General features: G+C 38.1%; 2 protein-coding genes across 7 annotated transcripts in view; one reads left to right on the plus strand and one right to left on the minus strand.

Moving 5' to 3' along the window:
* LOC127437410 (OTU domain-containing protein 7A-like) overlaps window positions 1-6,461 on the plus strand; it is a 118,840-nt gene extending 112,379 nt beyond the window's left edge. For all 6 annotated transcript variants that reach the window (XM_051692290.1, XM_051692284.1, XM_051692289.1 and 3 more), the window contains one exon: window positions 10-6,461. In XM_051692290.1, coding sequence (XP_051548250.1) covers window positions 10-1,506 — 1,497 coding nt within the window. In that variant the 3' untranslated portion in view covers window positions 1,507-6,461. The remainder of the gene's footprint in view (window positions 1-9) is intronic.
* A 9,965-nt stretch (window positions 6,462-16,426) lies between these two features.
* Window positions 16,427-27,421, minus strand: part of LOC127437429 (Krueppel-like factor 13) — a 29,197-nt gene continuing 18,202 nt past the window's right edge. Inside the window, exon 2 of the mRNA XM_051692326.1 lies at window positions 16,427-25,643. Coding sequence (XP_051548286.1) covers window positions 25,318-25,643 — 326 coding nt within the window. The 3' untranslated portion in view covers window positions 16,427-25,317. The remainder of the gene's footprint in view (window positions 25,644-27,421) is intronic.

Consider the following 27,421-nt stretch of genomic DNA (forward strand, 5'->3'; position numbering starts at 1 on the left):
GTCTTACAGGCTCCCTTGGCTCAGCCAGAGTCACCCACTGCCTCTGCAGGTGAGGACGTACAGTCTCTAGCAGAATCCATGGATTCGGACCGGGAGTCCGTTTGCAGTAACTCCAACATCAATAACGGCAAGTCAAGTAAGGACAAGGACAAGCAGCGAAAGGACAAAGACAAAACTCGGGCGGACTCAGTGGCCAACAAGTTGGGAAGTTTTAGCAAGACTCTTGGTATCAAACTTAAGAAGAACATGGGTGGACTTGGAGGGCTTGTCCATGGCAAGATCAGCAAGTCCACCTCGACGAATGGTCGGACAGTAGAGAACGGTGAGCAGAAATCCAAGAAAAAGGACTCTAAAACACGAAAAGGCAGCAAAGAGGAGTCCGGCCAGTCAGCCAGCACGTCCTCCTCAGAGAAGGCAATGAGTCCCTCTCCTACAGACCACGCCTCTGGTAGCTCACCTGTCGAGAGACAGTCAGGATCAGGCAAAAACTCAGGTGACCGGACTCTGGACAACTGGAAGTACAGCACAGATGTAAAACTTAGCCTAAACATTCTTCGGGCAGCCATGCAGGGCGAGCGAAAGTTTATTTTTGCTGGGTTGTTGCTGACCAGCCACAGACACCAGTTCCACGAAGAGATGATAAGCTTCTATCTGAGCAGCGCCCAAGAACGCTTCAGTGCTGAGCAGGACCAGAAGAGAAAAGCTGAGGCTGAGAAGAAAACTCAGACCAATGGGGTTCCACTGAAGAAACCTGAACAAGAGAGCATTTTCCAAAGGGAGTGTTCAGATAGCTCCCCACCTGAAAGCTGCTCACCTGTATTGCACCCCAGCCATAATCTTTCACAGGCTGTGAAGGTCCAAGAAAGGGGAAGTCCCAAGCTTGCTGCTTCCCCCATTCCAATACCCATCCCAAACTCCATGTCACCTGTCCCTTTCTCTTCCCCTAGTAACGGTGCTAAGAGACCCAGACCAGTCCCTGTTTCAGCTCACTATAGCCATACGCCACCTATCCAGAGGCACAGTGTTATCCACCTGAGGGATGTCAATGTGCAGTCATCCAGCTACCAGGGTGAGTCCTACAAACCGGTTGTGGGCACACTTAAGACCTGTGCAACTTACCCTCAACAAAACCGCTCACTGTCCTCTCAGAGCTACAGCCCAGCCCACATGTCTGGGATTCGTACTGTTAATGCCATAGATACCCTCCCGTACAACATGCCTGGGGAACACAAGTCCCACACTTACACCAATGGCTTCAACACTGGCAACATCCGGGACTGTCTGGAGTTTGCTGACGAGGACCCGCCACCCCATGCCTGGCATGGGCAGGACAAAAACAAAGGGCAGAGTGCCATTTGTCCTATGTACTACTTTCAGCAGAAACGCTGCAGGAGGGAAAACTGCACCTTCTATGGGCGGCCTGAGACAGAGAACTTTTGCTCCTACTGTTATAGAGAGGAGTTGAAACGCAGGGAAAGGGAGTTGAAGGTGCACCGGCCTGGATAGCCCTCCAAACAAACACATATACAGCCACCCCCAATTTGTGTGAAAATAACGGCAACACAACCACCTTTTTGCACTTTGCAAGTGATACAAAGAACTGGCATAACATTTTCCTTCTATATTTAAGACCGGTCTCCTTGTATTGTTGTTACGTCACACTCAATAGTGAACGAACACTGCTTTAAGGCTACAGTATACTTCGGTTTTCTGGTGCCACTACGTATCATACACAGAGCATGCATCAGCACAGTTTGAGCAGACTGTCTGAATCCAGCCCAGTTTTTCTAGCCTTGCGTACCTGTATGCATCTGTGTGCATCATCTGTGCATGCTCCTGCTGTTGAATGTACTTAAGAGTATCACAAAGCAGTTGCAGTGCACATGCATCGAGTGTGTCCATACGGGTTTGTGGTAAAAAGCATATACTTTGAAAGGCTAGATCGCTTGACCCTTCGTGAGATGTAACGGCACACAGAAAAACGAAATATACCCTAGCATTTACAATGACAGGAAGTGCAACCAGAATCAGTTTACAGCTTTGGCCAGAGATTGCGTTATTGTTTGTCTAATGTCTAATTGAATTCAATCTTTTACTTGTTCTAGAGTAAAAGCTCATGTGTTGTAAGACTCCTTGTACCTGCAGAAAGAGATGTTAAAGCAAATGTCAGTCTCTCTGAAGGGGCTTCCCAAATCAAGGAAGGGTAGACTCTCTTTAGAGGTCATTATAATGCAATACTTCACAGCATAGCTCTTTGGAATCTCAATATCGAAAAGCACTGATTTTTGCTGTGCATTGCAAATAATTACAAAGGGAGGGAGAAGTACTGTTCAGCACTGGAATTTTTTGGAAAGCAATAAGTTTGTTAACAACCACCATCCCTTCTCCCCTTTTTTATCTATGCATTCATAATGTCAGCCATATTCTACTTTTTACCCATATGATTCTATGGGATGTGGATGGGATTTGTAGATGTCTGCTGTAAAAAGATTATTATTATAGTGGAAATATTCAATACGTGGCATATCAAAATGTGCTTTCAAATTGACCTTGTGGTATACTGCATAAACAGTATATACTGACTTTCCATCTTGCAGCATATTGTTATATAAAGCCTTTTCATAGAAGGGTTTGCATTCCACAATGATATCAAATGAATCCTCAATATTGTGTGGTACTTGACATGTGATACAGTAAGCAGTTGACTTCCATGCAGTGCTGTCTGTATTTGCAATATATTATGGAGTCATGCTAGCAAATGCAAAATTACACCTTTGAAACATCTTAAGCATTTCATACTTATATCTTGAGGATTTAAGTATGAAATGCAAACCCTTATTTGCTGCTTGTAAAACCTTGAATGTGTCAACTGTTTATTACCTTCATTAATGGCACAGTCTGGCTTTAAGTGGCAACTGTTCATCAACATTCTCTAGCACTCATGCTAACACTGCTATGCTAGCCTCTTATGTGCCAAAAAAGGTCCCTTATTTCATTTGTCCTCTGGAATGTTTGATTTAATATTTTTGACTCATATAGATTACATTTTTCACAACAGTGTTCTAAATAGGTAATGGACAAGGTACCAGTGACCATGTTTAATGTCACTGAGAGCTAAATTCATTGTGACACAACAAATTGAGCTATGGGATGTTTCATAAACAGTATTGACCATTGCAGTGTAAACCCATTACATAAACAGCTACAGTACATTCAAGGGTACTAAGTTCCACTGTCAAAAAGCACTAGTCCTCATTGTGTGCAAGGAAATCAGGATGCTACATGTAACTTCCATAAAAATAAAAAAAATCTGGAATTGCTGCAAACTTGCTGCAAATGTTGCCACTTATTAATTTTCACATGTAAATGAGCTTGGCAGCCTACTCTTCCTTGTCGCCAAAGTTTTGCTACACGTTCACCACTACCGGTGAAAAACTGCAAACATTCGCAGTGAATAGCAAGCTTATTTGCATGTGAAAATAATGACTGCTGAATTTGTGAGAAGGGTATAGCTGCAGGCATTGCTCCCAAAAGGGGCGGTCACTCCAAACCGCCATTGAAGATATAGGGAGCGCCTTACCTAACCCTTTCCCTAACCTTCCCTAATGTGAGTGGAAAGTGACGTTGGTGCAACCCCCTTTTGGAGTAACCATGCCCCTTTTGGAAATTTTGCCCCCATTTGGAGGTCTCCGGCCTGCAGCTATACCTATTTGGAATTTGTGGCAAGTTTGCGAGATCTCTAGATTTTTTCTAAGGGTCTGCCATTCAAAAAAACCACACAACATTGTGCCATCAACAAAAATGACTAGTGTGCTAACCACTTTATGTGTCTCTTCTAAGCAAAGGCCCCACCAAGTGCTTTTCTACTCCACAGTCAAGATTACCATAAGAGCAATGCTTATTGTATTTTGTTGTGTGAGATGTCGAGGTAACCCAAGCTGTGTCTCAGTAAGTGTGTTTTGTCTTTCCTGGCCAAGGATGTCCACTGCTTCCTTTGTTCCCTTCCAACGTTTCTATACCTCTGCCATTGCGTGTCTGCCCCCCTCAGTTCACCTGCTTTTTGTCCCCTCCCTCATTTATATTTGACAAGCTCATGGACTCTCACCATCTTAGAATTGTAAAGTATGATTTTGTATTCATTTGAGAGTTTTACACTAAATTATTAATTTGCACATTAGGTACAAATGTAAATAGCAGGAGAAAAAGAGACAAAATAAGATTAGTTTATTGTTAACAATGGTGTCCGTGTGGTTCTTTTAATTGTTTTTCTGGAAGCAAGGTGTGTGCATGTGTGTCTTTGTGTGCTGGCAGTCTTTGCGTGCCTGCGTGTGTTTTTTCTCAACGTCCTGTAATTTGAGAAGTGCCCTAGGCTGCTGTTTTAGTCTACGGTATACAACACCCACATTAGACTGTCTGCCTTCTCAAATTATTGATCCAATGAAACTGGAATATATTCCTGTATAAAGCCGTGCATGTCCTGTGCGGTTTAACCTCCATATCCATGCAGTAGTTGCTGTCAGTTGTGGAACACAGCCTAGGACACCAGTGTTATGTATGAAACACAGCACCTAACAGCTGCTTTACATGTTACCTGTCTAACATCTGCCAGAAGAGTCTCAAACTGACAGAGTCTCTCTGTTATGCTGCACGTTCACTTAAGACTCATTTAATTCTTTGCATACTGTACTTAGAGGGATTTTAGAGGCCTGGTATTTGAAATACAAGTCAAGTCACTCAAAAGTGTGCCTTGTTATTTAAAATGTTAGTTAAATAATGAGGTAAATGAACTAAAAAAATGGGAGGTAGACACCCTTTAAAAGTGTATCGGGAAAGAAAAATTTAAAAGGAGATCTTATTAATATTCTAGTTGTTTCTCGAAGATAGCAACGAGATCAAATGGAGAATAAATGGAAACTTTAAAGGGATAGTTCACTTAAAAATGAAATTTAATGCATTTACCCTCATGTTGTTCCAGACCTGTATGACTCTTCTGTTGTACATAAAAGGAGAAATGTAGCATAATTTTCAGAGAAATACCTGAGACAACGTTGATCTTTAAATGAAACAGAACTGAAAATTCAAGTCTCTGAACATTTTTTATTTTATTTTTTTCTGGGTGGTTATACATGTTAAGGAATTTGCATGTTAAGCCACTCTGCTTATGAGACTCCAAAATATTAGAATGTCACTCTGGCTTATCTGTTATCAACAAATGTAATTTCCATCATGCGTGAGAGGTTTTACAATTGTCCTGAAACAGGATACTTGCAAGTTTTGCAAAAGTATCATGGACACACCCCCACCTACACATTTTACTAAGAGCAGATCTCAGAGCACATGGTACACAAGACATAATTCTGCTGATACAGGGCGCTCTCCCAGGAACTGGACCGTGTTCTTAAGCTTTCAGAAAGATGGAGAATAACTCACTTATTGTGCCATAATTGGCTTAGCGTTTAGCAACCTAAATATCATGCCTTTATCAGTGGTTTTGCAAGGGATTTAAAAGGGTACTCTTATCGGTATTAAAGGAATAGTACACCTGAATATACATTTCTGTCATCATTTAGTCACCCTCATGATGTTCCAAACCCATTTGCACATTATTATTTTATGCATATACACATTTATGTGCATAATACATTTCCAGACCAGTTCTAAACATGGTTCTAAGTGAGAGCATTATAATATGATATTATTATGTTCTGACTTAGGACCATGTCTCCATGTATTATGTTTAATGGGACAACCACAAAAACAGTCATACGTGCAGTGCCCCGAACCCTTAAGAGCTCAGCAGATGGGAGAGATGATTTTCTTTTGTAGAAGGTCACGTGAACAGTCATCTCTGCTCAAGGCAGCGTGCACAAAGACGCAAAGACACCCAGCCATCTATCAATCAGCGCTAAGGCCCGTTTACAGCTCTTCCGTGACCTAGTTTGCATTTGTGCGTATCTCTCTTCAAAACATTTCCCTGCCCATGATTTTTCTCAGAAGTGCCTTGTAAATAAAATTTGACTTTGTGTTTGGCAGCATACAGGACTGAAGTTGCTCAAAGAATGTGAAAAATGCAAGAAGGAAAAACGAGGTCATCCAATGCACACAGTGTACTGTATGTGTTTGTGCCGTATTGTTTGTGATCCATAGTGTGCTCAAGTAGGGCATGGCATGTTGTGTTTATAGGACTGAATGTTAAGAGGTCTTGTGACGTGGCTGCCAATGCTTTATTGTGCTGTACAGTACGTATTAGGACAAGGCAGCACTAGTGTACCATTGTATGGGGTCAGTCTTTCATTTAGCTGGGTCAGTTCAGACAAAGGACACAATTTCCAAGCCAAGATCAACGGTGTCTCTTGACTTGTACTGTGCTTTTTTAATGATACCGTTGAACACAAAAGGAGGACTTTTTGAAGAATCTTCAGGCAGCTCTTTTCCATGAAACAACAGTTCATAGTGACCATGCCTCAAGCCCCCCCCCCCCAAAAAAAAAAAAAAATACCATAAAATAGTCCATGTGACTCATGCGTTATAAGTATATATTTTTTAGGAACAGACTGAAATTTAAACTGTTACACTGTTCTACTGTAATTCTTCCCTCCACTAAAGTTCTCAAATCTGTTGAAATATGGAAGCCAGTTTCTGCTACATGGAGAAAAAAAAGTGCTTTGGTAAGTTATAATTATTAAATAAAAAGTCAAAATTATCAGATAGTAAATCATAGTTATGAGAAAAAAAATCTAAATTGTGATATAGTAAGTCAATAATGAGACTGAAAGTCATAATTATGAGATACTAGATAATGGTAATCATCAGTTTCAATACCGTTCAACCAAGATGAGAAAACGTCACATGATCAAAGATCAATATGAGTTTGTAACTCATAATTTTAACTTTTTATCTCATATTTATGACTTAGTATCTCATAATTATTACTTCCCAAAGCACGACTTTCTATCTCAAAATTAGGACTCTCAATCAAATAATTATGACTTTTTATCTCATGATTATGTAAATCTCATTCTCCATTCCCAATATTCAAACTGGCATGAACCAAACGAACCAAAGCGGTTTGGCATCAATGACATAAAACCTTTTCATTATTTTTTCATTTGAATGTGATGTGATTGAGATTTGAGAGCTACAATGTTTCAACATTTATGTTTCAACATTTCAACATTTACTCACCTTCATATCATTGCAAACCCGTTTTTACTTTTTCCGTGAAACACAAGAGGACAAATACAATAGGTACTAAGTCTGTCACTGCCTAACATTCTGTCTAACATCTTTTGTGTTCCACATGAGAAGGTCATAAAGGTGAGTGAAAAATAAGTCAATACATTTTGTTTTGGGGTGAACAATCCCTTTAAATTATCTAATGACAAATAAAAAAAGAGCAGGATCTGTTAAAGACAGAATGGACGAAAACAGAACAGTCTGAACCAGTCCACCCTACAGAGGCGACATGGATGAGCAGAGAAAGAAAGCAACCAAAGTACTGAACCGTGAGTGTGTCCTCTTTTTTTTGCAAGAGACAATGAGACAGACGAATGGGAGAGAACAAGAACTATATTTTCTTTATTATGTCTATAAGATTTATGGTTACCAATGAAACCATCAACAGCTTTGCTCTGTTGGCAGTGACTGTGGAAGCCCCAAGATGGAGACACACCCAGCAATCTGTGTTGCCACTTGTATGGAACTAATTTCTCAACAAAAGCTTGTATCAAAAATGCTAATTATCCTCTTTCACATCAGTGTCTGTCTTGGTTCTCATATAATGAGACCAAAAAACAGAAATGAAGCTTCTATTAATATGCATGCTTATAGCTGTTTTAGCAATGCTTTCACTTTTGCATCTGCATTTACTGTATATACTATATACTGTATATATATATACATATATGCAATTAATTGTATGACTTTTCGTAATTAATTGTGATTAATTGCATATTTTGAGAGTGCTGAAATTTGACTATATATACTTCTTTTCCTGTTAAAATGTATTTAGTTCCTTCTTAGGAAAGAAATCAAAACAATATGTAACAAAAATGTTTTATTAACAGTTTCCAAATTCCATTTCTTAAACCCTCATCCTCCACATTATTAATCGTCCAGTAGGCTGTGGCTATCCACTTTGCTACAGCAATCGTGAAGCTGCATTCACATAATTCCATGTGAAAAACGATGCAGAGAACATCTTGTCGTGCTTTTAACGCTGGCACTGCCCATGTAATGATACTTCATCCGAATTGTCCAGTAAAGATGACACTTCAAAAGGTCAGCAGCAGCAAGATTAAAGTTGAAATAGTTTGAGCTCTAAATGTTGTGTAACAACACTTGATGGGAAACGCAACGCGGTTCCATGGAAACTCTGACACTTCACTCCAGCCAGTCATGTGAATGCAGCTTTTGTTTGCTGCGTGTGTAATTGTTGACAGATCTTCCATGGGAGAGATGGAAGTGGGGCAAGTGGGCGGTCACTTATCAGTGCAATGTATTATGTGTTTAGCTTTTTGGTGAAAGTTATTTCTATCAGAAAGACTCGAGATTACTGGAATAATACGAACAAATAGATAGTTATATAATTTGCCGTAAGCCCTGTCCTACGGTTCAGCGCTCCGATGCTGCATGAATCATCAGATCCTGCCAGAGGCAATGAAGGCAGGGGAGTGGAGCTTACTCCCGTGCAGGACGGAACCTAAAATGGTGGAGATGGGTTGGGATGGGGGGTGAAAACATGGAACTATGCGAACAACGAGAGGCAGCTGGCAGGCTTATAAAGCGGAGGCTGTATTGTGATTGGGGTGAGATACCTGATGAATTAATCCAGAGATCTTCCTGCTAGAACTACGCTTACACTTACATGATGTAAAGTGGTAATTAAATTCTGCCATACAAAAGCCACATCTTGGTTTGTTTTGTTAACAAAAAAAATTACGTTTAAGAGGTACTTTTTACGTCACTTGATCTTTGATGCAGAATCGCAGTTCTGTGTGTGTTTGTGGTGTGTATGTCAGTGTTATGACCCTGGAAACATCGCAAAGGCTCCGCCCTATTCCAACCAGTATTCAGAACTCACACGGAGCTGAAAAAAATTTCAAAATTTAGTGTCAAATTGGTAAATGCATTAATTGCATTAAAAAACATGTTAAACATTTTAAATTAATAACATGTGTTAAAGTGTGAATTTCGACAGCTCAAATATATGTATATATATATATTGTCTGACTAATATAAATATTGTCTGACAAACTCAATGGGCTGCTCAAACAAGCAGATTGTAATTCCGTTTGGTGCCACTCAGGAATGCTCAGGATTCAAAGCACATTAAGCTCAATCGATAACATCTGTGGCATAATGTTGATTAACACAGAAATTAATTTAGATTTGTCCCTCCTTTTCTTTTAAAAAAGCAAAAAATCTGGGTTACAGTGAGGCACTTCCAGTGGAGGCACTGTTTTAAAAGTATTGCCACAAAACGTAAACAATGTGCGTGTTATGATATTAGTGTGACAAAAATTGCTTACTAACCTTTTCTGTGTAAAGTCATATCCAATTTTATACATTTGTTGCCATGCTGACGTAACACCGTAAACCCTGTAATCCCAGTAATTTAGTTGTCCACCACAAAAATGACGATTTAAACAACTTTATAGCTCTTAGAGTGGTTTTATAAAATTATAAGCTTCACATTTCTGCCTTTAAACCCTCCAAAAATAGGGACAATATGAAATATTCTTTAAATAATCAATATTATGTCACAAATGCAAAATTGAGGTCAATTTGTATTAAACTTGAAATATAAAGCTGCTGTAAGAAATGTTAGCCATCTTGCTAACTTCTGCCAGACTTAGCCACAGAGTTAGACCATGTTTCATGTTTCAAGGCAACATTATTTCTAAGGACAAAGGATCTGTAGGTCAAATTCTGCTTTGACTCAGAAACTCAGAGAAGTGTTGCTTGGTTTCATAAACTCCTGAAACGCACCTGCAGGCCTGTTTGGAGGGCTCGTAGACACAAGTTAGGGTGTGACTGTGATCTAATGTACGTGTCCCCAGAGACCCTTTGTCATGGGAAGCTCCTAACTTTAGCCCTGCAGAGAGAATTAGGATGATAATAGTTTCTTTTATTTGGCTGAACCCAAGACATTACCATTTTATTACGCTCCCTCTCTCTCCTCATCCTACTAGTGGCAGTATCATTTCCTTGACAGGCGCAGTGTGTAGTGTTAGCGCAAGTGCCAGCCGGTGCCACCCCCTTGCCATGCTGGAGTATGTGTGTGTGTGTGTGTGTGTGTGTGAGTGAGAGAGAGAGAGAGAGAGAGAGAGAGAGAGAGAGAGAGAGAGAGAGAGAGATTCACACCACAACAGCACCCGCAGAGAGACACCCACTCACAGTCTGAGCTCATGAAGCATTAGTCTTGATCATAAAACACAACCACACTGCTTCACTCACCCATATCTCTCTCTATCTCACTTACTCTCACACCCACACACACCTTATTTTCTTTTATCTTTGCAGCTAGACTGTAGAGGACAAAGTGTACCACTTAAAAATAAAATGAATGAATAAAGAATGAGCTGTCTATTTGAAAAGACATTTATTAATGTATAATTTTCTTCAGCCTGGTCTCAATGGATCACTTTACTATACCTACATTTTTGCAAAATTATTTTTATTTCACTCATTGTACGTATCGCGGCAGTTTCCTGGTGAAATGAACACTAGAGGTGTTTCAACAACAATAACTTTTAATCCCTTTCACACAACTCATGACTAAAACGGCACATTGTCAGTTTATAAACACTTACTTTTCACCCTGTTCCATGCACAATGCTATCTTATGACATCTAAGTACTTTTACTTCAGCGCATGTTTGCGCAGTAGCTTCACTGATAGGAGTGTGTTTTTTTCAGCAAGTGCATTTTTCATCTCACGTTTGCTTCTATTACATTAGTTATGTTTAGGTTTAAAGTTTAGGGTAGGGAGATCAGTTTTGTTGATTTAAAACCCAGTAGAGCATTGATCTTAAAAAGTTTTAAACATTTTAAGGAATATTCTGGGTTCAATACAAGTTAAGCTAAATCAACAGCATTTGTGTCATAATATTAATTACCAAAAAAAATTTGACTCATTCCAACTTTTCTTGAAAAAAAAAAAAGCATAAATGGAGGTTACAGTGAGACATTTAACAATGGAAATGAATGGGGCCAATTTTTGGAGGGTTTAAAGGCAGAAATGTGAAGCTTATAATTTTATAAAAGCACTTTATATTAATTCTTCTGTTAAAATGTATGTATTATTTGAGCTGTAAAGTTGTTTAAATGGTCATTTTTACAGTCGTTTTAGGGTTTTGGGGTTTGTTGACATCGTCATGGCAACAAAGTTGTAAAATTGGCTATAACTTTACACAGAAAAGGTTAGTAAGTGTTTTTATCACACTAAAATCATGTTAACACGCATATTGTTTATGTCTTGTTGCTACACTTTTAAAACAGTGAGTATTTTAACGCTCAAAACTTGGCCCCCATTCACTTCCATTGTAAGTGCCTCACTGTTTTTTTTTTAAGAAAAGGAGGGGCAAGTCAAAATTCATTTTTGTGGTAATCAACATTATGCCAAAAATGCTGTCCTTTGAGCTTAACTTGTATTGAACCTGGAATATTCCTTTAAATCTCACTTTTGCTCTATGTGACAATATTGGTAAGTTTAGGTTTAAGTTTAAAGGTGGGGAGGTAGGTTTTGATTATTTAAAACTTGGTAGAGCATTGACCTTAAACACCTCATCTGTTTGGGAGCACATTTAACTCACTTTTTGCGCCACATAGTGGACTTTTCACTTCGAAACAGCAGCGATACATATAAGGAGCCAGGTAAATAATTTTGCAAAAATGTTGCTACAGTCACGTAATTTTAATGAGATCGGGCTGATTTTGTTACATTTAACAAAATTATGAATTAAATAAACCTAAAATAAAATAAAGATATTTCAAATAACTAATAATTATTTGTCAATTTAAAAAGTAATCTAATGATTTACATTTGTTTATTTTTGAATTAATAAATTGATAATTGACTTCTTCATTTTTATTTATTTATTTATTTATTTTTTAAGAGGCAGTCAAAATCCTCCATAATAGACCTCCATAATGTTTTGTTTCTAAATCCACACTAACAGGGGGACACTGTTGAACAAAAAGCTTGTCAAATTATTACTGACCTCGCATCAGTTGACCACAGGCAAAAGCGAAAGAGAGAGAGAAATGAAAAGAAAAGAATGAAATGCCCTCTCTCTCTTGCTATCTTTCCCTTTACCCCTCCGCCCACCAGTCTCTGTACAGACACACACTCAGCAGAGGAACTGAGAGTCCTCTGCGTTCACATGGCTCTTTCTGTTCTCTCTGGCTTCCACTGTAGCATAATCACTCATCATGTGGGCGAGAACTAACCTGTGTGTGTGTTTCTTCCTGTCTTTCTGTCTGTCTATCTAAAGCCCTGTTCTCACTGACCTGTTGCCAGGTTGTTATACTGTTCGTCACTAATAGGCATTTCTGGCTCTGGATGCAGTAATGACAACATAGTCTCACAGTCACATTACTGCATCTAAATTTTTGCAAAATGATGTGGCTCATTGTACAGTATGTATCACTGCAGTTTCCTAGTGAACACTAGAGACGCTACAATGATTTTTATTCACTTGCACACAAATCACGAGTAATACGGCAGATTATCAGTTCATAAACACTCACTTTTCACTCTGTTTCTCACACAATGCTATATTAAAACATCTAAACAATTTACTATAGTACTTGACTTGTAAGCCGATACATCTTAAGGCTTGCATTACATAACCATCTACATTTACCAACAACCAAGTTGCACGGTAGCTCAACTGATAGAGTGTTGCACTTGCGGGCGTACGAGTCCTGAAGTGCATGGCAGTCGACACATAAGCCGAAAGTGTCATAGAAGCACCACAAAATGACGTGGTTGCTACAGCAATTGTGTTTTTATCATTTCACAAGCGCTTTGTACAGTATGATACTATTAGTTAGGTTTAGGTTTAAGGTTTAGCTTAGGGAGGTAGGTAGGTTTTGTTGATTTACTCGATAGAGCATTAACTGGTTGCTGATGCTCATGTTGACGGAAATCACCAACTCTCATTGAAAAGGAAGGACTTCTGGTCACTGCAGGTCACTCTGTATCTGTTTTAGAGGGAGATAGAGGCCCTGTTTACATCTGGTATTAAGATGTGCTTTGGCCAATACGTTTGAAACGGGATGACGCTAAAGACGGGTTTAAAAGAGAACCAAAATGTTTTGAGATTTGTCCACTTCAACCACATTTGGTGGTGGTCAAGAGAAAAGAAGTGAAGAAGAAGCCTTTCTGGACATGTTCACGGTGGACAGACATGAACAGACAGATAGACAGGAGGTGAGCAGACGGCGCAAGGAACACACGAGCGTTCTCTCTGCGTATTTTTAGTGTTTTGTGCATTTTTAAAAGTGTTGCTTTATTACATAATTGTGTGGGACAGAATGTGGGCCACTGATTCGTTCATTTCAAACAGTCCTTTTTTGATCCAGTCCTCATTTTCAGTACAGACTTTCTTTTTAAATCTGAAATATATCACTTTACACACATGCTGGATGATGACAGTGCACACGTGCCAAACAATTTGTTCCTTTGAAATCTTGCACCATCTTGACTCTGAACTGCTTAAAAATAAATGTCTTATTCAGGATTTTTGACTCGTTAAAACAAAATTTATTTATTTCAGAAGAACGAATCTTAAATTATAATTTTTTTCTTACCCCACTGTCAATGTTTCTCTAGTTTTAAGCATAAACCTCACTATATTTGGTTAGATTTATTGTTAAAACAAGAATAAACTATTTGCAAGTGAGGATAGAAAAGATTCAAGACATATTTAAGATATAAGTCTTATTGCATCTAATTTAGCCTAGTTTTTGCTTCTGGTTTTAGGGATGCTCAATATTATTACAGGAAAACAAGACAAAAATACAAATTTCAACACAGGCCTTGTTCAGTATTGCAAATGAATAAACAGAAAGCACAAATGCCATCTGTTTTGTGGTCTTTGTTGACATTTCCCTACATCAGTTACAGAAAGTATTTAAATGGGTGCAGAAATGCCAAGAACAAGGTGTACTTCCTACAGACAGACCTACCCGGAGCACATTATTTCACACAACAGACATTTCTCAGTTCGCCTTTCTTATTGGCATCCTGCTGAGCAACAAGTGCAGTCATTGGCTGAGCACTAAAGGGTCTGGGTGAATTCGAGATGCAAAGTCTGCATAGAATTCTGCTCTGTGTGCCAAAGCTTTTGATATTCACAGCCAGCACCTGCAGAGCGCACAAGGCTGCCAAATACTGTGTATGTCAGTCTCCATAAAAGTTACTGAGCATATAAATGAACAAGTTTTTATTGTTACATTTTTAAATCTATAGATAGATTTTCTGGCCATCAACCACTTTATGAAACTACTCTTAATAATAATAACTCTTTATTAGTTTATTTCAGCAGTGATTTTATGTATTTTTTAGGGCTGTCGAATTACCACGTTAATTTGTTGCGATTAATTATATTAATAACGTAAAAATAACGCATTAAAAATCAACACAATTAATCATGCCTGCTGACCCTTACATAAATTCTGTAATAAAAGTATGTGTTTTCCTAGTATCAAAGCAATTCAAGCTTGGAGTAGCCTACATTTAACGGAACATGATCACACTTGAAATCGGCATGATGTTTCCGATAGTTTCGGTACCCTAGGATCGGCAACTGTATGCCAATGCGCTGACATGCAGCATTCTTATCAGACATCTTTGCAGTGCTTTCAATGTATTTACTTTTCCACCTGGCGTGATTGGCAGCGCATTGCATCAGCTGCATGGAAAACTAGGGTTCAAAGCCAGGCAGTAACCACGTTTTAATAATCAATGACAAGCATGATTTGGAGGTTTCACTTTTACCTCTAACATTACTTTTTTACTCCACTAATGATTAAGGTTTGGGTTTGGGTTGGGGGATAGAATCTATAAATATATGCTTTTCTCTTCATTGTATAACGTCCTGTAAAGCTGAAAACAACTTGCTTCACTACTAGCTTTTGGCGACCTCTCCTGGACATAAATAGAGCTCACACGTGCCCTACAACACTTACCGCTTTGGCCACTGGGGGTAGTGTTTTGAAATTTTGGTCAACGTATACTGATTTTGACGAAAGAAAAGTCGGTCTACTCTTTCTGATTTCACTGTGAGATCAGGCTGATTTAACTTTGTGTTTTTATGAGCCATGTCAGCAGAGGGCAGTCAGCGCACCTTAACAAACCTCTCAAGCAGTGCAGCCCCAGAATGAGTGCCAGCACGCATAACAGTATAATTAGAAAATATATTATAATTTGAATAAGCACAGATGGAATGTGAGATTAAGATTTGTAATAAAAACAAACTATATTTTGACTTCTAAAGCCACTACTTGCATTGCTTAATCAATGCTTTACTCATCTGCCACAATAATGCAACACATTTAAACTTGAATATCTGAATTAGATTTTCTGGCCATCATATATTATATTTGAATTATGCCTTATTTACATTACTATATAAATATATGTCATTAATTCAATTAATTCATTGGCATGTCATGCAATTAATTAAATTCAAAATTTGATGTCGAATGACAGACCTAGTATTTTTTTTTATTATTATTTATTGATTTGTTAATAGTATAAATTAATGAACTAATTTTATTTTATTTTATTATTTGTTTTTATAAGATTCTTTTGAACAAGTTTTATGTAAAGGATAAATCAGTCAGCCAGTCAGTATAGCAAATAAACCCCAACAGGTTATGTTGTGATAATGACCGGCTGACTGAACATTATATCAAATAAAATGGGCATGAAATATTGATTTGTTTGAGAACAAAGGGATCGTGGAGTGATACGACAGAACTGAAACTAGCACAGCTACAGTATGTATATGCAATCAGCTGCCAAGGACAACAGTTAATTATACAGTTCAGTGGGCATTATACAAAAAAGTTTGACTGCAGAATGCTGCAATTGACCAGTCAGAATCTGTTATTTCAGAGAGTCGTGTAATAAAAAAAAGAGTGGTTCAGGCTCTAAACTCAGATTGCATGAGTTATCTAAAATAGCTAATATTTTAATATGAAATATTTCAATTAAAAAAAGGCCAAGCACACCTTTAACATCAAATGAAATATTAATGCGCAAATTTGCTACATTGCATGGCAACTGTAAGCAACCTACAGTTAGGCTAATAAACCATATTACTCTGTGGACGAATTTAATCAGTATGTAATTTTTTATATAGTGTACAGTTAGAACCTGATCAATAAAAATGACACAAAATCAGAGCACTACATCTTACTTATGAATTTATTCTCAAATGTAAACGTCACTATTTCATGCATACAAGTTAAGACAACATACATTATTTGACCGATTCTTGTTAATTCTCATATTTGCATAGGACATAGTCACAATATTGTCTAACATGTAAAAATAAAAGGTAATAAAAAGGTACAGCAGAGCAACCATAGACCAGCAACAATATCATCTGAATAATTCAAGGAACTGTACAACTGTAATACTTCATTGTAGTGATTTGGTTGATTGCAAAACAAACGGGAAAAATAATAGTTAATTTATGCGGCAGTATTTTCAATGAGGTTATGGAGAGTGGAACTGGCCATTGTTGAAGAAAAGCTATTGTACAAAGTACAGATGTACTGGGAAATAGGAACCCAGTGCTGTATAGACTGGAGCAGGCATCACACGGTGTAGTTAAAATAGACAGAAATACAGACAAATACGCACAACAGGAAGGCAAGTCGAGTTCACGTCGCGAACGTCTACAAGACAGGATGAGGCCCCTAGTGCCTCACTACAACTCGCTATACAACACTTATTGAAATCTCTAAGATCGGAGGGTGTTAACACATGATGTATTTGAAGGGATAGTTCACACATTTTTCATCATTTACTCACCCTCATGTCATTCTAAACTCGTATGGCTTCCGTTGAACACCAAAGAAGTAGTTTAGCAAAATGTCCGAGCTGCTCTTTTCCATACAATGAAAGTGGATGGGGACCAGAGGCTGTCAACCTCCAAAAGGACAAAAATCACCTTAAAAGCATCATTGAAGTAGTCTATACAACTTGTGGACTATATATCCAAGTCTTCTATAGTCATATGATTCCTTGTGCAAGGAACACGTTTCTAATTTAAGTTTAATTTCATTAAAATCACTTGACAGACAAGGTCGCCATTCACTTCCATTGTATGAAAAAGAGCTGCTTGGACACACTGCTATAAATAACTTATTTTGTGTTCCACAGAATAAAGAAAGTCATATGGATTTGCAACGACATAAGGGTGAGTAAATTATGACAGAGTCTTCATTTTTGTATGATCTAGCCCTTTAACTTGTATGTTTGGAGAAGGGATTTGAATTAATTTACCACCCTAACTGATTTGAAACATCACATGGAGATTGCAATGAAATATGTGAAATACGTTCAGTCTTTCAAATGCCTCTTTCACAGTGTTTTGAAGTTTCAGAACTTCAGAGAAGCAGGGTGTTTATGCCGTTTTATCTTTATAGGAAATGCATTTTATTTTAAATGAATTTTGAATGTATGATCAGTGGGGGTTCGTCTGCTAGAATCTCCCAGAGGGAGTGACACCGAGTTCAGCCTCATGGAGTTGCTAGGTCACGCTCGCGCCATAACAACTGGGAATCAAAGACAAATTGGCGCCCTGTGCTTTTTACAGAAGTGAGTGTGTATGAAACCATCCGCACGGCTTGGCAGACACCCAGACAAACAGAAATGACCACAGCCCTCAAAAGCAGTTAGATTCTCCTATGTCGAGCAAGAGACGAAACATAAACAACAGTCAAACCTAAGCTAGGGCTAAAACCTAAATCCACTTCCACCATTAAAAATGACAGCCATCCATTAGGCAGACCTCAAGTAAATGATGTTTGTTTGCCTGTGACATAGTAAATATTCATTTCTAAAGGTGCAGTTGCTGTCTAGTAAATCCCAAAGTGTGTTGACGTCTCTGAAGCTTTCAGGAAACAGTTACTGTATGGCATCTACTTATAGGTTCTTTGGAGAAACATCTAACTGCAGAAGCACAGTGTAATTAATTTTCACCAATAATGGTCTTTACATTAACATACCGTCTGCCATAAAGGCCTAAACTGCATGATGGGACTATAAAGGCAGTGCTGGACAAACTACTGTTGCTTTGCATGTGCAGATATTCACAGCTATGTATCTCTGGGACTATGTAAAATCATATTAACTATATTTACTGTAGGTTTTAGTGAATTAGGGTTATTATAGTCAAAGGTTGTTTGATTTTGCATATCTCTACAACTTTCTTTGATTGCTTCCACTAGCAAAAGGCTGATACTTTTGAGAGTAAGAAAAACTTTTATGTATTTATGGGTAAGTTATGTATGTTATAACTTTTGTCAATTCTTTTTCTCTTTCTGAAACCATCAAATGGTAGACTGAATTCCAATTTTTGTAACATAAACATTTATTCATTCCTTCCTGAAACCTTTGGTATTGAGTCTTTAAAACAAGAATTTAACATAAGTAATGCAGTCACCCGGTGCTGTTATTCCATTAAGCTAAAAGTGAGGGGCATTTAACCAGACTATGGCATCCTTGGCAAAAGCATTGTTCAGCTTTTCAAACTACAACATCAGCTTCCTTCAGCACTGAGAACATCGGTTATTCAAAACTGACTCAGTTTGAATGGGAAGACCATTTTGGAACTGATAAGTGAACACTTGGAAGCCATCTTGTATTTTAACTTCTCTGAGAGAGTCAAGGATCTTCTGCTTAAAGAAATTGTTAAGCCAAAAAAGAAAATGATGACAGAATCTTCATTTTTGGGGTGAACTATTCGTTTAAGTTATCAGAACTTGGCATGGCTGTTTCTTTACCAAATAAGGAGACTAAGTAGAAGATTACAGGCAAATAATAAAAGTAAAAAGAAATCCTACAAGAAATGAAAAAAAACAACAACAACAAAAAAAAAAACTTTTGTTTAGTACCGAACTGAACTAGTAACAAAAGTTATATTGTACATATATTACAAAAAGAGTAATTGTAAAATAAATACATTGAAGAAATGAAGCTTTGATGCATTGGTTGGATATAAGCAGCATATTTATAGCAAATATATTTGCAATCCTTTGGAATGGTAGAGCTTTCTTTTAAGATGTTCAACAGGTAAATGTCCGAGTTTTCACTTTTACTAATATGTGCATTTGTTCCCAACTGTACGACAATGACAAAATGAAGCAAACATAACTAAAGGAAAACAAAAAAAAATAAAAATAAAGTACAACAAGATCACGTCAGATGAGAATTTAGTTTTTAGATATACTCACTCATCTAATACATATCATTCACCCCGCTACATACACTTAAAAACATCACTCATAGAAAACTGTACATGTCATTTTATCTCAATTATCACTGTATATTTCAATTGTCTGTCGGTTTGTGATGTAATAAAGATCACCCTTCTAATGCCTTTGGCACTCATTATTGAACTAACACGTCAATTGTTGAACATAGGATTAAAGTCTTGTTTAGTCTGTGCTAAATTCGTTCAAGCGCTATCAAAGTCATTCGGTGAATTCTGTGAACAAATGGCCATATACAAAATCAAATAATTTCTCGATGAGCTGGGAATGTGGGTTTATGCAATCCACATGTAGAATAATTTAGCGAAAGAGGATTCGCTTTCAGTATGATGCTTTGTGGCTCGTAAGAACCTGATAATTCATAAAAAAATATTGTCATAAAATGTACAATTCTTTCAGATATGAATTCCATCAATTTCCTTCTCCCAACCCATCAAAATAAAAAAAAAATACAAATCCATAACCTTTTCAGTTATTATAGAGGGATGAGTTTTAAAAGATGCATGACAAAAGCTAAATAAAAATGTAACACCTAGCTGGAATTTCAATTATGTTAAATAACAAACACAAAAATTAAATATGAATGTGTGACTATCTACTCACAATGCTGTGGTCTCTATGGTTATGCCATATCGAATGCATTCATTCTCCTGCGATTCATCTGAGAAGTCAGGATATTTCCCTTTTCTTCCCTATATGTGGAGATTACACACCAATGTCCTACTATTGACAAAGAGCTCAGTGTCTTTCAATGAAAAGGTTAGTCCGATTTTTACTCCTCCCCACTAGCATAGGACAAGCATCATCGCAGCAGACAGAAAAGAAAGCCTTATGAAACACTAATTACAATATTCGCAAGAAAAATCTATAATAATAACACAGCTAAGACCTCTACACAGAAATCCAAGGAAAATAATCAGAAAAATTACGACACAATGCTGAAATATTTAACAAATAAAGAGAAATGAATACATCCAAGTTCACACAATTTGTGATAGCTGGGTTGTAAGTTAAGAAAAGGTACAGTTTGACTTGTCATGACCTAGACATGTTTCCATCTGTGTTCAATGGTCTTGCTTCTCATTCAAGTAATATTGTTACAGTGAAAAATACAGGAACATAAGCGCGCATGTGTGTGTTTCACCTGTAATTCACACTAACCCGGGCTGTGAGTTGGCTGTAAATTTACATTAAGCAAATACATTTTTCAGTACATATTAGCAGGAATATACTTTGATGAGTATACTCTGTCTAACCAGTACACAAATGCAAGAGACTTCCATTACCTACATGGTACTTAACAGCCAATGGCACCCTGTTTTATTGGGTTTGAAAAGTACTAATGAAGAGGATGTTGTGTCGGACTGGCTTATCTGTGCCCGGTAAAATACCCTCTGCTGACCAGCAGTGAGAAGTATTTGCAAATACGATGAATGGCAATTCAAGAGAACTACCACAAATGGCTATCTCTGATTAAAAAGTCTTGCACACAGTGAGAGTACACAGATGGAGAACTCTCCAAATCATATTACTTTGGAAGTAAAGCTAACTTGAGAAATTCTGAGGGGAGAAATTAATTTTGAAAGCTGACCTAGCTAAATTTGACGACACTGCAATGGAACTCCATCTTAAAACAAACATTTATTTCAGTTTTCCGCCTGCCGCTATATCTCACGCACAGTATGAGTGATGCAAATTTCGTCATCAGCACAGTATGCACAGACTGTTCATGTGCAGCCCAGTTTTCTAGACACATGGACAGTTGGCATCTTTGCGCGTTGTCGGCGCATCCGTCTGTCGTTGACTATACAGAAGCGTATCACAAAGCAGTCGTAGTGCGCATGCATCGAACTCTTCTATATGGGCTCGTGGTCAAAAGAGTATACTTTGAAAGGCTAGAGCGCTCATCTGTGTGTGAGACGTAACACTATGTGGAAAAACGTAGGCTTAGCCTTCAAATGTTACCGCTGAAATTACTTTAAAGGGCAAGGGAAGGGTGTGTCCACAGCTAGATGGCTTTACGTGGTTTTATTGCAGGAATAATGCAACCACGGCACTGTTTATTTTCATTAGGGGTGTTTTCTTTAGCTGGAAAAATGAGAGAAAGCCCTGATTATGCCAAGATTTTTAGAGGGCCATGTGAGAGGCCCCTGGGAGGGGGAGGGGCGGTCATTAGAAAAGGAAGGATAAAGGGGGGACAAGGCCTGGCATTCACAGGCCTCCCCACCTGCTCCTCAAGCCCTAGAGTGCTCTTCCAGCTGGGCAGCACTGATGCTGGTCTCCCAACACTGGGCATGGAGGGTGGGCATGGGTAGGGTTGTAATGCAGACAACACAAGACGGCTGGTGTTAATTAATGAGCTTATGAAAGAGAACTGTAATAGAAAGCGTGCTAAATATTAAAGTGTCATTTTAGGAACATTGCATGTATGGGAAATTGTGACAGAGAAAGACAGCGCCATAGAATTTTGGATAGTGGTGCCACAAATCCTGGAGGGTCTAGTATGCCTTTCGCCTGAGCGAGTAAAACCCAGCAAGACATTTTCTCACAATGACCCTTTATCATCCTCGCAGACTGAAGCGATGTAGGACGGTAAATCTGTTCAGTTGATATGTATATGAATATAAATCTACAAATTTAGTAGTACTTCTTTTTGTAAGAGCCTTTTTAATGAGTCAAGTTTGAAAGCAGCTGCTTTTATGGTTCATTGAGGTAATGTATTGAGCGGTCACGCTGACATAGCAGTGGGCCCGCAACAGTAAAAAAAAAGGTGTGTGAGGGTTTTCCTGTGCTTGTGAAAAAGTTTGTTCAGTCATTTAAAGAAAGAGTGACTGAGTTAGTCCTTGAAGTCAACAGTGTCAAACTGAAAAAAAAACAAACAAAAAAAAACACTGATAACATCTCATCTGAAAATTCCCATCATTCTTATGATTTCATAACATTTGCCCATTGTCTCCAAGCTGCTATATTTTGGGCTTCAACTTCCTGTATTATAAACCCCCCTACTTGGCCTGCTGCTTGGATGACATCCAATCAGACAAAGCCGTTTTTCTTCTTTAAGCTCCGGCAATGCATTGTGGGATGCTGTTGGTGGGTGAGAGGGGAGTATCGCAGACGGGAGGGAGGTTTCTCTCTGTGAGAGAGAGAGGGAGATGGAGCTGACTGGGTGTTTCTTGTGCTGGAGTGCTCTGCTCATGATAAAGCCTCTGTCTTTATCTGTCTCGCAATGGGTCAAACCCCTTTCCTGCCTCTTGCAGATTGCAGTCTTTGTTCTCATGGAGGCCTGGGTCTCTCCACACCACCCAGTGACCCAGCCCTGATCTTATATGTTCTGAAAATCTAGTCCACATTGAATTGTTAAGCTGTGCCCTAACTAGTGATGGACAGATATATGGTTAATCAACTGATATTTGGCCATTTTGAGATTGTAGGTGTCGGACGATGTCGCCTTGTGTCAATTCTAACTCTACTGACAGCCTTGTCAATGGATAATACATTTTTTTGTATTGGATTGAAGTTTGAAACCTCCGTTTTCAGTTTCCTAACATCGTTTTCCAAAGTATGCAGTTCTGGAGAAAATTTTCGAAATGCTCCCTTTTTTGGTGGAGGAAAACGGTGTTCTAATGTGGGTTAGAGGCGTAAACACAGCAAAATAAATGAAAATGCATTAGTGTGGATGTGGCCTAAGCTATCATTATTGCATTTCCAGGCCCAGGAGGAATCTGCATGCAAAAACTCTGTGGAAAACTTCCACAGAATTTCCACAGATTTCCGTCATCTTTCATTCATAAAAGTTGTATGTATTCCCCATCCCTTGCATGCTTGTTTATTAAATATTTTGGCCATTTGGATGCTTTCAACTACCAATAAGAGTATAGTACTCTCAGCTCATTTTACTTACATTTTGCTATGTTTACATCCCTTCTGCAGAATTCTGTCGATTTTCCCTAAAAATCATCACAGAAAACATGAACAAAATTCTGTAGGTTCCATCAGGGCCTGTGAATCGGTCACTGAAAAAGCTATATCAGCCGACCAATAGCCCTAACCAGGTATGACGACAAAGAGCGACAAGACAGTCGATGCGTTCATGTCATGTCGGAATTACCACAATTACGAGATTCCATCTCGTAAAAAGTGTTCACGTTTTCGTAGAACTTGTAATAACATGAACAGCTCCGTGTAGAATCTCCAAGTTGCCATCTCGAGATTACAGTAATTCCGACACGATGTGAACGCAGCATAATTTTGATAATGTCGATCAATTTGCTTGATGCTAAAAAAAAATTGCATTGTGCCAGGTAAGGACACAGCTTAAGGACTTCATTTGCTTTGGCCCTCGATCCATCTCTTTCTTTTCCTCCCACTCTTCTTCATCAGATTGAGTAAGCGAGACAGGGTGCGTAAAGCTCCACTGTAATGGCTCTCGTCTCCCTGGCTAGTATGCTATGAATAGCCCTATGTGGGATGACGCCATTTCCTAAGTGGAAGGCCTCTGCAGATGGAGGGCAGAGGGCCAGGACTTCTGCTGTTACCTGAGAGAATGCCAACATCCCTCCCTCCCGTCTTCCTCTGGATAGAGTAAAAAAACTCTCTCTGTTCTCTCATTCACACCTTGGTCTTTGGTGGATTCTGTTCATGTGCTTTTTGTCTTTATTTGAGTCTGAAGTAGTCATATGTCCAGACAAGTCCCTTTGTATATGTCGTACAGTAGTAAAAACCCTGAAGTTGATGAATGTGCTGGTTTTTTTTTATTGAGGAAACAGCTGCTTTGAAACTTTAGCCTCTGTATTTTCAAGGGGAGTCTAGTTTAATCCACTGAGAGAAGTGATGAGTTCTCCTTATTGGGCAGTTCTGAAATATAAAGTCGTACTGATCATTACATTCATGCTATATTGAGAGTACTTCCTTTGAAAGAGAACCCAGGCAAGCACAGCTCTGTGTGTACAGGGTTTTCGGGAGATAGCAATGTTGAAAGTATAGTTTTGAGTCATTTCCAGTCTTAATAACACAATTACCCCCACCCTTCTAATCTGGTGAGTGCTTATGCCACTCTTAGACTGATTCACAAAAAAATCCAAAACAAAAAACAAATAAAAATTGAGTTTGATTGACCGTTAAAACCCAGAATTTGTTTCCCCTGATGTGAAAACCAACCATCCAAAAAAAAAAAAAAAAAAAGAGTGCAAAGATTCCTTTTGTCCGAGAGTAAGGCTGTCTGTCTTCATCGTGTTCATTCTTTCAAGCTAACAAGGCCATCCCTGAGCAGGGCGCAAAATTCAACCTCTGTTGAATTTCGGAGTAAAGTGATGCTTGTATTGTGCAGTCAATGTGACTATTAAAGGAGAAAAAAAACTGTTCTGAATCCTGAGGTGTATGTGAGCCCCTTTCCTTCACCCGTTTTAAATAAAAATGAAAAAAGATGAAAGAAATATCTTTACCTGTCAAAACTTTCAACTTTTTTTGTTCTCTCAAACAGATCGGTTGTAAAATGAACGAAACAAAACAAAAACACAATGGAAAAGTGGCCACAAAGGCCAGAAGCTATAAAAATACAGACATATGGTACATCATGTAAATAATGCCATCTGGAAAAGGCATTCTTTTTTTCCCCTCTCTCTTTTAGGGTTTGCACAAGAAAATTGCACTACAAGAAGCAGTTATGTACAGTACAGTATACCACAGCAAACAAAGGTGTTTAGCATGGGCGCTAATTTTGCCATTTTCAAGAGAGGAAAATGATGAAGAAGAAAAACTGATCCTGGAGACCCAGGAGCTATGGGCAGAAAGTGCGGCCAGGTTAAGGCGAGCTGGCGGGGCTAAGGGTAGGGCTGAGGGTTGGGCTTGAGGCATCTGAGCGGCTGTAATCGCTGAGGGAGCCGGGGCGTGTGCTGCTCGGGATGGTGGCATTGCCTCCTCCATGCTGCCTCTTTAACATTGCCGGCTGAAAGTCGGAGTGACGGCGTGCATGTTTCATCAAGTGGTCGCTCCGCATGAATCGCTTGTCGCACAGGGGGCAGCCAAACTTCTTCTCGCCAGTGTGGGTGCGATAGTGCCGTGCCAGCTCGTCAGAGCGAGCAAACTTCTTACTGCAGTCAGGCCAGGTGCAAGGAAAGGGGCGCTCTCCTGTAACAACAACAATAACAACAAAAATTGCAGCCGTTAAGTGTTTTATACACATTTTAACGATCACACAGACATAAAACTATGGTGTTGTCAAAACAAAGGGGCATGTAAACCTGTACTCTACACTCTTTACAAATTATAGACTGTTGTCTAATCGACAAAGAAGTTGCATGTTAACTGTTTCCAAACATTTTTCCTTTGTGTTTGCTTTGATTGTCTGAACTTGCAAAAAAACTTTTTCTTTAAAAGAACCTTTGTTTTGGTTTTCAGTAAAAACATCTAACAAGAAGTTGCATGTAAAAAAACAGTTATTATTTTTTTCTACACATCTTAGCAATCACGCAGACGCATAACTATGATATTTTCAAAACGAAGGGGGTGTAAACCTATACATTAAAGTCTTTACAAATTATAGACTGATGTATCATCTACAAATAATATGCTTGTTAACCGTTTCAAAACATTTTCCTTTGTCTTTGACTCTCTGAACTTGTAATAATAATAATAATAATAATAATAATTTGTTTTCCAGTAAAAATACAGTTGAGTGCATAAGTTTGCATCACCCATGCAGAATCTGCAAGATTTTTATCATTTTAAAATTATTATTTTTATTTAGTACTGCCCTAAAGAACTGTTTGACAAAACAAATATTTCCATATATTCCACATGACAAAATAATAACAGAATTTACACAAATGATCCCAAATGGTCCCTTGTCCCTTGGTTTTTAATATGGTGTGTTGCTTACTCGAGGATCAATGACACTTTGTATCTTTTGTGATTGTTGTGCATGAATCCCTGCTTTGTCCTGAGCAGTGAAACTGCCCACTCTTCATAAGAAAAATCCTCAAGTTACTTTAAGTTCTTCAGTTTCCCAGTATCTTCTGCACATTTGGGTTCTTCCCAACGGTGTCTATATGATATAGACATCCAGCTTTTAACACTTAACTCATAAAAACTGTTACAAAAGGTGCTCATACATTGATGCTCAAAAGGCAACAGACTATATTAAGAACTAAGGAGATGTACATTTCTTGTGTAATTCATATTTTTTTGTCCAGATCTGTAAAGATCAATCAGTCAATCAATAAATAAATAAATCATTAATACTAATTAATAATATAATTTTTAATATTTGAAAAACCTGTCCACCCAATCAAATTTAGGTGGTGTAAGCAACATGCAGGTAGTCATTCTGTTTATGTGAAGAAAAAAAAAAAAAAAAAAGACTCAAATTCATGATACTTAAAAAAATTGCCTTGATAAATATGTTTGAAAACTGTTTTAAAAAGTGAATGATTAAGCTGTGTATACTCATTTATTGTGCAGCAAAGAAAGAATTGTAATTTTTGAACTTTAACATTTCATTAAATTCATTTTTTTTTTTTTTTGAAAATGCCATAAATGTTTTTCAGTAGTTTATGAAACCAGCATGGACACAAAGATTACATCTCTACGAACATGACACATGTTTAAACTAGATTTTTAAAAGATTTTTCCTTTTTATCACCTTGGTCAACCCTAAGTTGACAATAGCCCATACACAAGTGACAACAAAATACACCAATATTCAAGAAGTCATTCAATTTCAATTTACTCAAAAAAAAAGACAAAGATACTCAGTAAGGATATATTGTAATTGTTTGCAAAAATTCACTCAATATTTGAATACATTTACAACAAAGAAGGTGTTTAGAGGCCACATGCCATAAACACCAGCATGCGTCGCTAACAGCAATAAAGCCCCCTTTTTTCCAGCCCATATTTGGACAATG

This window comes from Myxocyprinus asiaticus, chromosome 48 (assembly GCF_019703515.2).
Source record: "Myxocyprinus asiaticus isolate MX2 ecotype Aquarium Trade chromosome 48, UBuf_Myxa_2, whole genome shotgun sequence".
NCBI lineage: Eukaryota > Metazoa > Chordata > Actinopteri > Cypriniformes > Catostomidae > Myxocyprinus > Myxocyprinus asiaticus.